This window comes from Pseudorca crassidens, chromosome 9 (genome assembly GCF_039906515.1).
Source record: "Pseudorca crassidens isolate mPseCra1 chromosome 9, mPseCra1.hap1, whole genome shotgun sequence".
NCBI lineage: Eukaryota > Metazoa > Chordata > Mammalia > Artiodactyla > Delphinidae > Pseudorca > Pseudorca crassidens.
In genome coordinates, this window is record NC_090304.1 from 38209049 (window position 1) to 38226087 (window position 17039).

The 17039-nt window shown below is 46.5% G+C and overlaps 1 protein-coding gene across 13 annotated transcripts in view; it reads left to right on the forward strand.

The window, feature by feature from the left end:
- The window catches only part of SERGEF (secretion regulating guanine nucleotide exchange factor), a 237165-nt gene that overhangs the window by 37890 nt on the left and 182236 nt on the right, over window positions 1-17039 (forward strand). For all 13 annotated transcript variants that reach the window (XR_010946121.1, XR_010946119.1, XR_010946120.1 and 10 more), the window contains exon 9: window positions 9696-9862. Coding sequence is in view for 10 of the 13 variants with exons in the window: in XM_067749711.1 (XP_067605812.1) it covers window positions 9696-9862 (167 nt within the window). In the remaining 3 variants the exon portion in view is untranslated. The remainder of the gene's footprint in view (window positions 1-9695; window positions 9863-17039) is intronic.

Genomic DNA, 17039 nt, shown 5'->3' on the forward strand with positions numbered 1-17039 from the left:
CTACTCTTCAAGGACTTCACATCTGCCTTCTTCCTCTCCTCCCCCCACGAAGCAGTGGACAGAGGTTCCTGGGAAGCAGGAAACTGGGATTCGGGTTCTGGCTTTGCCAAAATACATTGTGTGTCCTCGGGCAAACCCCTCGCCTCCTTCAGCCTCGTTTTCATTTTCTCCAAAATCAAGGATTAGACTTGCTTCTTGGCTTCAACTCCCCCAATTCCCTCCCGCCGTCCTCCCCACCCCCACCTGCAGCCTCCTGCTAGCTTTTCTGCAGGGTGTGATTCTTAGCTGCAGAGGCCCTGGGGTATGGTTTCCTTTCTTGCCGGGAGGGAGAGAAGCAAGATTATTTTTTTAATTACGCAGCTAAGATTAGGCAGCAATCTACATTTTAAAGTGTTATTAATAAGAGTCTAAAAGTGTGCGAAGAAGCTTGGGAGTTGGAATGTGAAATGAGTTGGGAAACATCTGCAGAGGCACCGGCCTCAATCAGGGATGTTTTTTCTCTGGGTGCCAAGTGACTGCTAGGTGTGACTGGCAGCCTGATGTGCTGCTGGGCTCTTGGAGGAGCAGGAAGCCCAAGCACTGGGCCAGAGCAGGGGCCAGAGCCCCTCAGGTCAGGGGCTCACGGTCCAGCCTCTCATGATGGTTCTTTGCAAACTGGCTTTAGAGAAAGAGTGATAGTCATGATATTTCCAGCACCTCTATTTAGAGTTTATAAAGTGCTTTCATGTTTATTGTCTCCCTTTTCATCATAGTCCTGAGAGGTAGTTAGAACAAGTCTCACTGTCCCTTCAGGAGTAGGGTGAGGGCTCTTCAATTTAAGTTTCTTCCTTTAAGAAATGTGGTGTGCTATAGACAAAAAGCCCTGGACAGGAAGTGGAGAGCTGGGCACCTGTCCTGGGCCTCCACCTTCCTCCCCAGCTCTTCCTGTCTCCTTTTCCTACTTTGTCTTTATAGCACTAGAAGTCGTTTGCCAGGGGATATGTTTTATGTGATTTTTGTCCATTGTCTGTCTTCCCCCTGCTAGAATGTAAGCTTCGCCAAGGAAGGGAGTTTTGTCTGTTTCATTCGCTGTTGTGGCCCCTGGCACCTGGGACAGCACCTGGCCTATAGAAAGTACTCAGTAACTATTTGTTGAATATTGAGAGTGCCTGGCTCTGTTTCGGAGTCGTCTGTGTGAAGAGTCATTTGTTTTCCTTAGTTTTGTATTCTCTTTGGGTAGTTGGAGGGGATGGTCTCTGACATCCTTGGTGGCACATAAAAATTTGTGGTAAGAGCAATGCCTGTGACTCTTTTTCCTTCCAGCAAACACTGAGCACCTGCTCTGGGTCAGGCCCTATGCTAGGTGCTGTGAGGAATACAGACAACATAAGGAAGGATCACTGTTCTCTACCCCTCAGTGGATATGATGGTTAATTTTATGTGTCACCTTGACTGGCCACGGGTGCCCAGATATTTAGTAAATGTTGTTCTGCGTGTTTCTGTGAGGGTGTTTTTGGAGATTAACATTTACATCAGTAGACTGAGTAAAGCAGATTGCCCTCCCTAATGTGGGTGCGCCCCATTCAATCAGTTGAAGACCTGAATAGAACAAAAGCTGACCCTTTTCTGAGTAAGAGAGGATTCTCCTGCCTGACAGCATTTGAACTTGGACATCGGCTCTGCAGGTTTTGGACTTGCCAGCCTCCATAATCATGTGAGCCAATTCCTTATAATAAATCTTGCTCTATAGAACCTACTGGTTCTGTTTCTCTGGAGAACCTTGACTAAGACAGTGGGCAACGTAAGACATGTCATCAAATGAGCTTATATTTGGTGGCATAGAATAGTAGTTAGAACAGGGGTACAAGCACCATGCCAGTGGCTCCTAAGGAACGGACGGCCTATTCTGACTAGGGGATAATAGAATACTTCAGGGAGGCAGTGGCTTTTGAGCCAGGCCCCGAGGATGAGAAGGAATTCTGTGGGTGGAACAAGCAGGCCGACCAGCAGTGCAGGCTGGGGCACAGCACAACCCTGAGGCCTGGGAGGGAGGAAGTGGAGCAGGCCCTTGGCAAAGGGGCAGTCACCCAGCGCTAAGAGAACCGAGGTGCTTGGAGGGAGGGGCTTGTGGAGGGCGAGGGAGCCAAATACACAAACAATCTAGGACCAGGGCTTCCTGAGATGCCCTCCCCAGGTTTGAAGAAGCAGCCAGTCCTCCCTGCTTTTGTCTGGGAAGCCCCCATCCTGCGTGATACAGACAGTCCTACAGCTGGTCCAGGGGCTCCTCAGGTGCAGTCTGCCTGGACTTCTCTCGCCAGTGCCCCTGATTTGACAGCTAATAAAGTGAGTGGTGAAAATGGAGCAGCCGTGTGGAGTGCCTGGCACGTCTTAGGACTCTGATCTTTGCTGTATAGGCCGAGGGTGATGCTCCCTTAGTGATCTGGCCGGGCTGTCTTTGTGCCCCTAGCCCACACAGGTGTCCCTGTGACTCTGAACAACCTCCAGAAGTCCTTGGGACTGTCCACTTTTAAAGAGGCAGTGTGGGCCAATGGAAAGTGGAGCTGGGGTCACACGGACTGGTGGGCCCCCTGCAGGGCAGTGACTGGGGGCACCGACTGGGGGCAGCTGGAGGCTCTGAGCTTGAGACTTTACCTCCCTCTATGCTTCAGTTTCCTCCCCTGTAATGTGAGGATTATAATAATGCCTTCTCACGGGGTGTTTTTGTGGACTAAACGGGACAATCCATGTAAAGAGTTTGGCATGAAGTCAGTGCTCTCAAAACATTAGTTATTGTTATTATCATCATCATTATTGCAGCTTTGCCACTTCCAAGCTCTGTGATCTTGAGCAGGTCATTTAACCTCTGTGACCTGTTTCTTTTTCTGTAAAATGGAATTCACACTAATCATTCAGTGTTGATTAAATTATATAACTTCATGGCAGTGCCTAAAATAGAGTTTTACACAGAGTCGACTCTCAATAAATAATTCTCCCCAGGCCCTTATGTTTTTATTCAATCTCTTTGCAGGCTGCTTCTTCTCTTCTTTTTAGTTGGACATCTCATGTTTGGAAATTTTATTCCTGTATTAACTTAAAAAAATTCCAGACCTTTTGTTATGTGATATTATTCATGATACAACTTTGGAGACTTGGGAAATTTTACAAAAACAAACAAACAAACAAGATATACAACCAAGTTCCCAAATTTTAAAATTGGTAACCATAACATTGTAAATCAACTGTACTTCAGTTAAAAAAAAAAGCATATATATGTAAAACTGAGTCACTTTGCTGTACAGCAGAGATTGGCACAGCATTGTAAATCAACTAGAATTCAATAAAAATTGTTAATCATATTAGTGATCTTTGATATTAGAGTGGATGTTTTATTCAAGGACACTGGTCAGACTAAATATTCAAAAGGTGCCAAGAAAATTAACTTGTACACCACTCATTTTGACCCTGAGGATTTTTAGACATCATTATTAAAGTTTAGACCAAGAAGGTGTCTCAGAGGTCATCGATCCCAGTCCTCTTGTTGTATGGATGGGAAAAATAGGGCCCCTGGAGGGAAGGGATGTGTTCAAGATCACGTAGCCTTGGAGAGAAGCCAGGATTAGGATCCAGGTCTTCTGAGCCTCTGGTTAAAGCTTCTTATCTTCTCCAGCTCACCTTGCTTCATCTCTTTTCCGTTGCTCTCTTCCACTCTCTTCCTTTTTACCCCCTGGTTTAAATTTATTTGTGTTGTGTGATGCGATGTGCCATATACTATGCTTGTATCTTACAAAAATCCCCAAATCCAATGGTGAAGGCTTCAGTGTTCTTCCTCTTCTTTATCAGTAAGATAAAGATGATGACTCAACTAAGACTTACCTAACATGTCGGTAGTTGGCAGCTGGCAGAGAAGATTTGACAAATTGGTAGAAATTGGGGGTGGAACGATGGAAATCCTTGGTAAGGCCGTGGTGTTCAGTTTGGGAGTATAGTAGTAATAGTGGCTAACATTTACTATTATGTGTCATGCACTGTATGAAAAAGTATCCTTGCAGCAGCCCTACAAGGAAGGTGTTATTTTTCCATTTTTCAGACGTTGAGTAATTTGCTTAAGATTATGGAGCCAGCAAATGATAAAGTTTAGTAGTTGGGAGTACGAAGTAGGTAGGAAGAGATGGTTACATTGTTCATTTGTTCATTCCAGCAACAAATACTTTATTGAGCATCTACTCTGTGGTGGGCATTTTTCTAGGATACAGGGATGGGCAGAAACAGTCCCTGCTATCACAGAGCTGATTCTCTGGAGGACGAGACAGACTTTAATCAACAGTCCTCCTAATGAGCATACAGTTATAAACTGAGACAAGTTCTCCCAAGATGAGGAACATGGTTCTCTGAGATTGTCGCACAGAAGAGTCTGATCTGGGTTGAGGACTGAGCAGAGTTGAAGAGTGAATGAATACAAGTTGACTAGGTGAATGGGCTCAGGGGTAGAGGAGACAGCGGGGGCGGAGGGAAGGGGTGTGGAAGCCTCGAGGAAGAGCAGGATAGCACATCTGCGTGGGGGAAGCAGCCTGGTGTGCCTGTGTCCGACCCCTGTCCTCTGAGCTCTCCCCTCTCCTCCTCCTTGCACGGGAAGACTAAGCTTGGTGACTCTCGGGCCGTTAGTTCGGTGTTCCAAGTTCTTGGTTTTTATCAAGTGTCTTTTTATAAAGTCTCTGTCCACATGGCAGAACAAAGGATGGGTTATAGAAATAAGGTTCTTACACTCCAAGGACTTAGAATTACTAACCCAGAGAGTAACAAGTGTTTGTAAACGGATACATTATATAATAAATATAACTCATAGGTGCAGAGAGGCCTCCTCGTGTGTGTGTGTGTGTGTGTGTGTGTGTGTGTGTGTGTGTGTGTGTGTGTACTCCAGAAGCATTTGAGGTGGGAGGGACTAAAGAGGTTGCGTGGCCTTTTTTCTGCCTGACCCGTGGGATTCTTTTTACAACATCTACCTCTATTTGCTATAGCTCCATTTTGATATCTTCAATGGCATTCTGTTTCCTTCTGGGACAGATTATGTTAGGAAAATATGGATGTTCCTTATATCACACTGTAATCTATCTTCTTATCACCTTCAGGACCCCTTTTCCCAGAACAGCGTAGAAATACCTCTTCCCCTGAGGACCCAGATACTGCTGAAGCAGCTTCTCACTGTGCCCGTTGCTGTGGCTGCAGCACCTGCCCCTACCAGCATCCTGGGCAGCCCTCTGGCTGGTGAAGGAAGCTGGCTCCCCGACCATTCCCCATCCACCCCCACTTTTGTGTCTTCTCTGATCCCAGAGCACCCAGGGCTTTGCACCTCATTTTCTTTCTCCTCATTCACTCCCCCTTTATTTGTATTTGACTGTTTGATAAGATGTTTGCACAGGGCCCCAAGTGATTTAAATCATTTGGTAACGCATGACTCCTGTCAATGGAACCCCTGATCTAGCACCCTCTGCGCCTTTTTATATTTTAATGGCACACCCCCACCTTCCCACTAACCTTGAAATCCAGAAATCTCAGAGTGCTGTGTATCTCCTCCCGTTCCCTTTCTCTTACGTCAAATGGGGTGCCAAGCCTTGCAAATTCTTACCCCCCTGCAACAACTTCAACCTTGGCTTTAGCTGATGCCTCTTAGGCTTGTGACACTGTAGTGGCTTCCTGCCTTCCTTCCCTTTTCACTTACTCCTGTGACTTTGCTTGTCCCCTCTCCCACTCCTAGAACCTTCTCCCTGTCAGTAAGATGGGGCTGGTAAGAATACCTGTCTCACGGGGTTGTTGGGAGGGGTAAACAGAATACTGCATAGAGAAAGCTTAGAACAGTATATAGAGAGTTCCTACAACAGAATGCTTAGGCACATAGTAGTGCTGGGGAGGGAAGTGGTAGGTGTGAGTAGTATTATTACTGGCCCCCTGCAATCCTTTGCCAAGTGTACCATCCCCCAAACACTCATTTCATCAGGCCCCACCCCTGCCCAAAAGTTTGCAGTCTCCCCATGGTCTATGTAGCAGTAGTTCCTAAAGTGAGCATGCAAGATGAATTGCCAGGGTGTGGGAAGAGAAAATTCTGACTTCTTTTATGTTTTTATCTCATTGTTTTAAATTTTCTACTTTTGGAGTGTGTTTTCACTATATAGTTTTGAATAAAGTTACCTTTATAATTCCCATATGTGTATAATGTAAGTGTATACTTTAATAAATAAATGAATATACATGTATTAGAGGTATGTTAAAAATATTTTGCTGATAAGGGAGTGCAAGCAAACGAGTCTGGAAGGTGAGGTCCAGACCGTGAGCCTGGCGTTGCCCTGAGGTGGCCCCAGCCTGGCAGCCCCGACTCACCTCCGCCGCCCTGCCTCGTGACCCTCCCTCTCTCCACCTGCCCCACCTTGTGCCTTTGGATTTCTGTCGTTGCTTATCCCCTCTCCCCACTCCTGGAACGTTCTCCCTGATCTTCCCATTTTCTTTTCCTTTCCAGAAGTTCACCTTAACGCCACTTGTTCCATCAAGCCTGCCGGGGCAATTCCAGCTTGGAATGCTCCCTCCAAGCTCCCTAGACAGTCTTTGTCAATACCACTCATCTGGCCCCGTTGTTTTCTCCATTGCGTTGGGACCCTTGGCCATGTATATTTCTTGGCTCCCTAGGTATTCTGTTAATTTTCGCACGCGTGTGCCTTTAAATTATATTTTACTTGCTGACTTTATTTTGAGCTGTTTGTCATTTCTCCCATTTATCTGGAGACACATACCTATACTCGTTGGATGGCATTAATGTATCTATTTTTTGGCACAGTAACATATAATTATTATTTAATCTAAGGTAGATTCATTTGTCATACATTTGGGATCTGAATGTCCTTGGATTTGCCAGCTTGCAAACATTTATCTACAGTGCATTAATGGACATCTTTTGTATGTGGATTCATTGTTTTCTTTTGCTCCAGGTGACCTAAAAATCGTGATCCTTGTGTGTAATGCCTTTATTTCACTGCTTATAGTTCTGAGGTCTGCATGGTCTCTTGGGAAGGAGGCCATTCTAGTGAGGAAAGCTGGATGGTACACAGAACATATCCATTTAATCTGAGTTCCCCCCCCCCTCAAACACTGTCAGAATGGCTGTTTCATCAGCCAGGTTTCATCAGTTTGTGACAGCAGCTGTACAATCATTGGATCTGCCATTGGTCTTGGAATCAGAAGACAGAGGATTTATAATTTGCTTTTACCACTGGCTGGGTTTTTCTGGACTTGATCAAGTCACTTAACCTCTCAAATCTCCTCTGTAAAATAAGCTTAATAATCTATACTTCACAGAATTTTTATGAGGATTAATTGAGATATTGTCTGTTAATGTGCTGAGCTCCTGGGAGGTGGTCAATAAATGTCTGTTTAAAGGAAAAAGAAAAGAGCCTCCTCTGTCCCTGTGAGCCTTCTGATGCAGAGTATATTTTGGGGAGAAGCAGACAGACAGCTTCAGGGAGTGTACCTACCTGACTGCACAAACTTAGGTCGGAACCCAAAGGCTGGCCATCCAGTCAGCCTGGTTGTCTGTAATAAAATGTCTGTGGCCTCCCCAGGGAGCATGAAGATTAATTAGTTCATCTTTGTAAAGTGCTTTGAAGGTGAAAAGTGCTACATAAGTGGAATGGTTGAATTGTTATTGGAAATGTAATCATGGTAGCACCATATTCTGGCAGTCTTGCCTGTCTTGGACATCAATAATCAATAGCAGAGGAGGTTCTAAGATGTTTTACTTGATAAGAAAGGATTCACGGTGGGGTTTGTGATAACATAATTCTTTCTGTAGTCTTGCAGTTAGCAACTTGCCAGTTCTTCTCAGCAGAGGAATGCTAGGATCCTTTAAGAAGTAACAGTCTCATCCTCTGGCTTCTTGGGAATCTCTCTGCTAAGGCAGTCTGGTTGTAAATCCCAGCCAGCTCAAGCAGAGGGACAGTTTGCCAGCTTGGGATGCTTTGTGGGTCCTGGGCACATGAGCTTTTTTGGGGGCTAATCCTACAGAAGTGAAGCAAGTGTGTTTATGCAGTGATTTGGGCCAGTGTGATTAACCAATACAGAGTGGTACCATGAGCTAGTAGAAGGAGTGTGGCTTAACTGTGTGACCCTGGGCTGGTCACTCCTTTGAACCTTAATTTTCCCACCTGTTAAGTGGGATCCTAGTAGTTGATGAGTACAGTAGTAAAGGTAGATCAGAGGAGGGAGGGTTTCACCCGTTCTGTGGAGAATTAAGAAGTCAAGAAAGGTTTTGCAAAACTGGTGGTCCATGAGCTGGACTCTGAAGGTTGAGCCATAGTTTATCAAATGAATGATGTAAGGAAAGGGCATCCATGGCAAAAGGAATAGCACTTGTGAGGCCATGAAATAACACATCTGAATCGACCCTCTCCCTGTTCTTGTAATATATATGGTACCCCATGGGTTGCACAGACTTTGTTCCCTCTTCGAGGAAGCCTGGAAGAACTTCTTGGTGTCTATTTTGGTGTCCGTGAGCAGATTGATCCTGAGAACTGTATCCCTGCAGAGCCCTGTACCCCTTCAAAATTCTGACATTTCCCCTATGAGTCTCTGGTTGTTTTTTAACTGACACTATAAACCATATGTTGAATGTGGGACCAGATGAAGCTTTGATACTAAACACAGAGTATGTAGTAGATTTGTCTAGAATTTAATATGCATTACTTGGTGTTTTGTCTCTTAAGCAAATTTCCCTTTGTTAAAATAAACATGTATAAAGAATTTATACAGCGCACATGGTTATGCATATTTATTGCAGAGAATCTGTTAATAATCTATGCCTCATCAGATTTTGCATTTCTGTTGAAATAACAAATGTGGCACTTGGTACAGCTGAATAAGTTTGGTGAATTCTCTCTTATCTGGGAGAAAAAAGGCCATTTCTTTTTTTCAAACTTCATTTTCTTCATTCGTCTTTAGCACTGGCCAGCTTCCCAGATGGTGCATCTGGGGGACTGAATGCTTTTCTGGCTGTAAATGATTTTGTCTTTTTTTTTCCTTCTCTCACTCCCTTCCCTCTAGCACACATAGGCACTCACCTTGGGACTATTAGAATTGCTCCTGTGGGTAAGAGCATAGACTCTGAAAGGTCCTCGATGTTACGTGGAGGGAAAAACACATGAAACTGGCCATTAATTGAGCTCAGAGTAAGGCCCTGAGAGACTGTGGCCTGGGGCAAGTCCGGAGCCTGGGGAACCTCAAGGTGGCTGACAGAGGGCTCTGGATTGGGTGAGAGGGAGGGGAGCCTGAGAACAGACATCCTCTGTCCCTGCAAAGTACAAGGAGGGTGTGGGGGAGGGGAGAGGGTGCATAGGCCATACAATGCCCTTGAGGTGTTCTCTGTGGCCATGTCCATATCTGCTAAAATGCAGGAACCCAAGCCGTAGAAGTAGCCTCTGTTGGAATCCAACTTTGGCACTCAGCCCTTGTTTGATCTTGGTTAAGTCATACATCTCACCTCTCTGAACTTCAGTTCCCACATCTATAAACACGTGAATATGCACACTTTCTTTACAGGAAGATCGGAAGGCTCCTGCTACATAGTAGTTGGTACCAAAATTAATGATCATACTTTCTCTTGTAATTCTTCGCTTACCCATGAGAGCACAGCTGTGGAATATAGCCTTAATTCAAATAATTTTTTTTTCTTTTTTTAGAAACTGGCAAGGTGTTTACCTGGGGCCGAGCAGACTACGGTCAACTGGGGAGGACATTGGAGTCTCATGAAGGCTGGAAACCAAAGAAGCAGGATCCATCCGTCCGCTGCTCCAGGCCATCAAAGAGCACACCTTCCTCTCTGCATTGCTTAACGGGAGCAACTGAGGTAGGAAGTGACCTCTTTCCGCAGAGGTGATGCATTTCTTTTCCTTATCTTTCACCTGTGTGCTTATAGTTTAGGCCTTATGGTGGGTTCCATGCAGAAGCCTGAAGGGGTCCTTGCTTCAAGTTGCTCGGGTTTAATATGGTAGAAAAGGCAGTTACCTGGATACCTGTGCCGCAGGGCAGACCGTGTGTGACTCCTTCAAAGGTTCCAGGGGCTCTGGATCCACTTCAGAGAGTGAGAGATGAGTTCAGGGTACAGGACTGGGTTCGGCTTTGTGGAGGACACGGCTTTGAGCTGTGCCTTGGAGGATGGGGAGACTTGAGCAGGCACTGTGAGAGAGAGGAGGACTTTCCAGTGGGCACAGCAGCTGGAGCAAAGTCACGGGAGTGGGAAAGGGAAGAAAGTGTTTGGGGAGCACTGGTAGTTCTGTCTGGCTGGAGCACGGTGTGTCTGTGGGGCTGAATATGAAGTAATATCAGAAGGTTGGAACCTGATCAGAGGGGCCGTTAATACTAAGCTGAGTATTTTGCTCTTCCGTTTATACTTCCCAGTGTAGAAAACATGGTAGTTCAGTTGTTTATTCAAGCCCCTTTAGTTCCCTGAAATGTCTTGAATTTCTGTATTTAAGGCAGGAGTCTTAATTTCTCCAGGGTATGTGTTTCTGTTACTAAATTTTACTTTACTGCTGTCCTTAAAAAATAAAAGAAAAAGAAAGGGCTAGGTTTTTGAGAAGAATGGGGATGACCACTCAGGAAATGTGTCTCTGAACCCAAGTTGGCTTAATGAAGGAATTCAGTCTTCATTCGGTCTGTCAAAAAAAAATTAGAGCTTCCCTGGTGGCGCAGTGGTTGAGAGTCCGCCTGCCGATGCAGGGAACAAGGGTTCATGCCCCGGTCCGGGAGGATCCCACATGCCGCGGAGCGGCTGGGCCCGTGAGCCTTGGCCGCTGGGCCTGCGCGTCTGGAGCCTGTGCTCCGCAATGGGAGAGGCCACAACAGTGAGAGGCCCGCGTACCGCAAAAAAAAAAAAAAAAAAAAAAAAAAAAAATTAATAAACTAGTGAGACTTCTGTAATTAGCATCAGACTAATTACAACCCTCTCCATACCTAGAGGGCTTCCCTTCCCCTGGGGCCTGCCTGGCCTCCTCCTTCCGGGTATGTAGGACGGTTCTCAATTTCTGCCTTACATCCCAGCCCTGGTCCTCCTGGGCCTTTCCTTGGTGCTGGGTTGAGTCTGTCAGTCTGTCTGTCTCTTTTTCTTTAATTGTAAAGGCACTGAACAACACCACAAGGACAATTTAGACATGGTAATACTAGTAATAAAACCACCCATAATCTTACCACCCTAACACAACTATGTTCCTTTTCTGCGTATACACATGTACATACTTTGCAAAGTTATAGTGGTGGCATTTATAATGTTTTCTATTCAGTGGTAATTTATTTTATCACAAATGCTTTGCTTTGTTTTGTCTTGGTCTTTAAAGCTCATTTAAAATGGCTGTATAATATATGATTTGAAGATTCTGGGATTTTCCAAGTCATTCTGTGAATGTTGGACATTTAGATCATTTCCCTTTTTTTTTGGTCACTATAGTGAACTCTGCAGTGATTACCCTGTTGAACTGTTTCTTTAAGGCAAAATCTTGGGAATGAAATTGCAGGGGCAAAGGCCATGAGCATCTTCATGGCTTTTGCTGTATTTCTCTAGATTCTGTTGGAAAGAAGTTGACTCCAGTGAAAGAGGGAATGCAGTACTTAAGCTAGTACCGTCTGCTTAGTGAGGGAAGGTGCTGAGAGCTTGATACATGGTGCTTTAGACTCTTTAGCTTTCCTTCTCTTTCCCAGAACACTTAAGACTTTGTGGTCAGGTAGCACAGCAGAGGCATAGAGGCTTCATGGGTTTTTCTGAGTCTCTGGTTTTATTGGTAAGATGAGGGTAATAATACCTACCACAGAAGGTCATCGATGAGGATTACATGCCAAGTTCTTGGCACTCTCCAGGCACTCAGTAACTCTTGGGTCCTTTCTCTTCTTCCCTTTGGAACCTTTGAATGCTGTGTGGTGGCCACGCTGTGCAGTGCTGTAACAGACATGGCCAGTGTAAGCATATAGCCAAAGAGCCTCACACTGATGTGACTTAAATTATTTAGCTTCTTGGCAGGACAATGTGAGGAGTCGGCTTGAGCCCCGAGCCCTATGGCAGCTTCATTTTCGTGCTCCCCTCCATCTGTGCTCTGGTCTCTGGGGAGCTGGTGCTCATGTGTGTTCTCACTGGTCTCACTGCAGGTTCAGACCCCAGGCTGTCTCCTGCTGGTAGATTGGGTCTGGGAATTCTCTCTGCTGTTCATGTCCCGGTCTGGCCTGTCAGGCATCTATTTGCTGGAGGGCCAGAGCTATAAGCTGCTAGGGGTGCGTTCACCTTGGAAAAGACAAGAGCTGTGCTAAACTGTGTGATACCCTGGCAGGAGCTTGGCCAGGGAGGTGCACAGACACCTGGGGAGACAGGAACAGCCTTGGACTAAACTGGTAACCTGACCTTCAAGGACCTGAGTGTCCCATAGCTGGCCAGTTACCTTCTTCTATATCCAGGGATAAGCAGAGGGAGGAGTGAGCTGTCTGGGCTGAGGCCTCAGGTAGGATGTCTGCCCAGAAGGGTCCAGAGAGACAGCCAAGTGGGAGGGGAAAGCACAGGTAGACAGAGCTGGACTGTGGTATGACCAGCCCTTCCCATGAACAAAAGAAAGAAAATAAACACAATGTTACCTGGTGGTTATTATGGTCCAGGCAGCATGCTAAATGCTTTACATATATTCTTTCCTTTTCACAATAAACTTGGGCACAGGTGTTATAATCACTGCTTTAAGAATAAGGAGACTAATGGGTAAGTCACTGGCCTTGGATCACATAGTAGGTAAACAGTGGGGCTGGGGCTTGGACTTGAGGAACTTGAAGCTCACATACTTTCTGTATGGATGAAGTAACGGTGCATATGTACCCTCACCTGCACGAAAGTTCCGGGACTCAGGGTCTCTGATTCCCTGAGAGTCTCAGTTCTTTTCTTCTGAGCCATGTCTCATCTCTAGCCTGAGAAAGACTGAGATTTTAAACCAGACGGGCCTTTGTTCAATGTTCTTACAGTGCTAAAGACTGAAGATTGTATGTTTTGTGCACTGTCAGCTTTGCCTTAGGTACTGGCCCTCTCTAGCCCCTCTTGGAAAATTCCAGGGAGAGCACCGTGGTTGGGATTACCCCCATGCGCATGTCAGGGCAGGGTGCGTGTGAACGCACTGTTCGTTTGCTCTCTGACAGCAAACATACACACCAGCAGCTTTTTGCTTTCCAAGCTCCTGGTGGGGTGCTCCCTGGCCATTTCCTGTGGAACATTGGCTCCGAAGTCCACTCAAAGGTGGAAGCCTGCACTTCACAGGAAGAAGTGCCTGTACTCACTTAGTGGGTACAGTGGGGCTCCCCTAAGATTCTGAAGCAGCTATAGCAGGGTATCTGGTGTGTTAGTGGGACCATCGGGAGGTCAACAGCCTCTGGGGGACAAGGTCTGGATTGGGGGTCAGAAGGCCTGGGTTCTAGCCATGGTTCTGTCCTGACTGGGTGAACTTGGGCAAGCCCCTTTCCTCCTTACCCTTAGTTCCCCGATACGTAGCTTGAGGTTGTTAGACCAGGCGATTCCTATAAAGTTTCTCATAGATCTAAGAGTCCCTTCCATCTCTGATTCTTATTTTATGGAAACGATCACTACTTACATTTGTAATGACTCCTGCCTCTAGAGTCCCTTGGTGTCATAGCCAAGATCACTCAACCCCAAGCTGCTGGCTCAACTTTGGCAGACCTGGGAATGTTAACTAATCTAGAAGTTCCAGACTTCAGTACCGCTTGAGCCTTGCTCTGCCTCTTCGCCTTGGCTCTGTTCTCTGCCCTTGTTCCTTGTCCCCAGGGCTTCCTGTTCCATCTTAGGTCACTGGGACTTAGTATGATGCTCCCACCTGGCCCTCCCAGGACTTGCAGTTTGGCTTTGACTCCCGTCCCTGTGGCTGTGACCTTATTGCCGGGAACAGGCAGACCTTGGTGACTCTACCTTCCTGGATTCTCCTCCCGCCACCCCCTCCACTGGCTCTGTGCCGGCTGTCCCACCTGTGTGCATGTCTCCTGGGTTTACCCCCTTCTTGGCTTTGGGTTCTTGTCCATTCCTTGTCAACCCAGTGAACATTGGATGACACTTACCATACACTTGCTTTGACCACACAGTGGTGGTGGGTGGGGAGGTGGATACAAAGATAAAGAATAATCTTTGCCCTCAAAGAACTTCCACGTATGTAAATAAATTCCTTACCCTGTAGAGTGAAAAGTGCTGTTAGAGGTGTGTACGAAAGGCTAAGGGAGCAGTGAAGGTGGAATAATTTATTCTGAAGACACTAACAAAAAGAAGTGTTTGGACTAGGTTCTTAAAAATGAGTAGGAGTTTAGCAAAGGGAGAAGGACATTCCAGGCAGAGGGGACAACACGAGCTAAGGCTGTGAATCTGGATCTGCTTTTAGCTCCTGGTACAGTCGGGATGCCTGTCCCTTCCAGTGGTCCAGCCTAGTTTTGTAGTCTGGCTGCCTGTTTCACCTACCCCATCACTGCCATCCATCCTTCTGATAGGAGTATGTCTAAAGGAAAATAACTCTTGCATACGTTATCTCTTTTGATCCCAGGGTGATGCTGTGAAATAGGCCAGAATAGGAATGATTACCCTTATTTTATAATTGAGGAAACTGAGGCCCAGAGAGGCTAGCTGGGAATTAGGAGAAGACCTGAGACAAAGAGCCTTCCCGGTGTTTCTGAGAACCTTGCTCTGGGCTCAGTCTGCAGCCATGGTCCTGAGTCATGTTCCTGGTTTGAATTCCGCCCAAGTTTGGTTGAGGAGCACCAAATCCCAGGCAGGGAGCTCAGTGCACACGTGCACGTGTGTGCATACACGCAGCCATTGGAGCAACAGCAGGAAACGTGGAAATAAACTAGAGTCGAACCAGGGATTGGGTAATTGTCAAGCCCAAATGCCACCAGCCCTCATTTTGCTGCAGGACTAAAACTGTTTGTTGGAGAATCAGCCTGTGCACAGGGTCTAAGTGAAATCTGTCAGAATGAGTGGGAAAGAAGCTATTTTTAGTTTGCAGAGTCACTCACTCCGCTGTGTTAGCTGAGGTTTGAGCCAGTCCCCTACGCTTTCCACAGTGTTATTTCTGAAGGAGAAATACCACTGGAATGCTGTGTAAAACACATTAATGAACCTGGAAGTTTCCAGGGTGTCTTTGTCCTGCAGCTCCCTCGGAAGGCTGCCTTTCCTGAATGACCTTCCTCCTTTCCTATATTTAATGCATTTCTAATTTTAAGTTTGTGTCAAGACTGTGGGACTTCAGTGCCCTAAATAACACAAAAATCTACCACCAGCGATCAGCTGAGTCCGGAGGGCTCTGACAGATGAACACAACCTGAAAAAGCCTCCCCAAGTAGCTCTCTGGTAAGTATCAGCAGCAGCATCGCTCTTCTCAGAGGGGCAGTAGGTCTCTGAGACCATGGCAGCCAGGCTGCCCAAACCTTCCAGGTGTAGTGGTTTCAGAGGCCTCCTCAAATGGGGTGGCAGTGTTCATCCAAACACGGTTTTGCTGGAGATTAGAGAAGCTAGCACATCTGTGCTGTAGCTGCTGACCTAACGGGGAGAAAAACACAAAACAAACCTCAAAGCAGGGGACTGGATTTGTCCGTGTGAACACTCAGGAGAGAGAAAGAGCCACCAGCCAGGGCTGTTTTGTTTGAAAGAGATGGTAAAGCATCTGATACAGAAGCATTTATTTACTACCTCCTGTTTTCTTTTATTTGTATTTATCATCTCTTCTCACTGAAATATAATATCCAGGAGGGCACGGGCCCTCGTCATCTTGTTCAAAGCTGTGTTCCCAGTGTCTGGAATAGCTCCCGGCACCTCATAGGTGCTTAGTGGATGTTTACTGACTGAGCACATGAGAAGGAGGTGGTCTCAGAGGGTGAGATCCTTTACAGCTCCTCTTCTCTCTCTCTGTCGCTGTAGTCTGTGCCTCTCAATCCCAGACCAGTTCCGGAATAGGCATTTCCATGTTCTCAGGCATTTGGGCATCAAATGTCATGCAGAGCCAGAGGACAGGCACCGACGCTGCAATGTGCCCGAACAACCCGGAAGTTTCTTACGAAGTCTGTTGATGGTGAGGCTTCTAGTCCTTTAGTGCTTTCCAATTTACCAAGTGCTTTCACGCCTATTCATCTTCACTTTTTCTTCTTTTATCTGGAAAATGCTTATGTGTGCCCGTCTGTCCGAGCACGACATTCGCCGAATGTGGGGAGCAGAGAAGAGTGGGACGGATCCTGTCTTAGGAGCTTGTGAGCTGGTGGCAGAACTAAGATAAGTTCATTGCAGGACAAGCAGAATGTGACAGAGGCTGTGAGAGAGTCTGACATTGAAACCATGTTGATCCCATCCCTTCCCCTATCCTTGGGGACCTTTTCTTTCTTGCACTTTTAGTCCCTATGGTTCTGTTGGACTCTGCAGGGTTGGGCTCAGGGCGGTTGCGATGGAGGTGGTGACTGGAAAGCCTTCCTGAGTTGGAAGCTTTGACATTAAATTAGTTCTCAAGGGAGCTAATGTGAAGTAACAAGGCAATCTTGGCAAGAACTTGCATTGAGAGGAAAGCAGAGGAAGAGCAGCCAGATAGAGACTGAGTATTGACAAGAGAGGGAGAAAGCAAGCCAGGAGCTGCAGTGTCGCAGAAGCCAAGGGGATTTCAGCAGGGAGGTCAGGGAGCTTGGAGACTGAGACAAGACCACTGGCCTTGGTGTTGGGGAGGGGTGGTGATGCTTCTGAGAGCAGCTTCGAAGGACATGGGGTGAATGAAAGGGTGAGGAGAAATACAGGCTGCAGGTGCAAACAACAGAATCGAGAGATTCGGTGGTCAAAGGAGGATGGGGACGAGCTCAGGAACTCGAAAGGAGAGCTTGGTTCAAGTTAGTTTTGTAAGCTCGGGGAACCTGACGTGGGTCAGAAGGCTGAAAGCAAGGATTAGAGAGAGGGAAAGAAAGAGAGAGAAAGCTTCTGAGGACAGATGCAAGAGGGAGGCAGGATGGCTGGAGCAAGGCCTCCAAGGAGATGA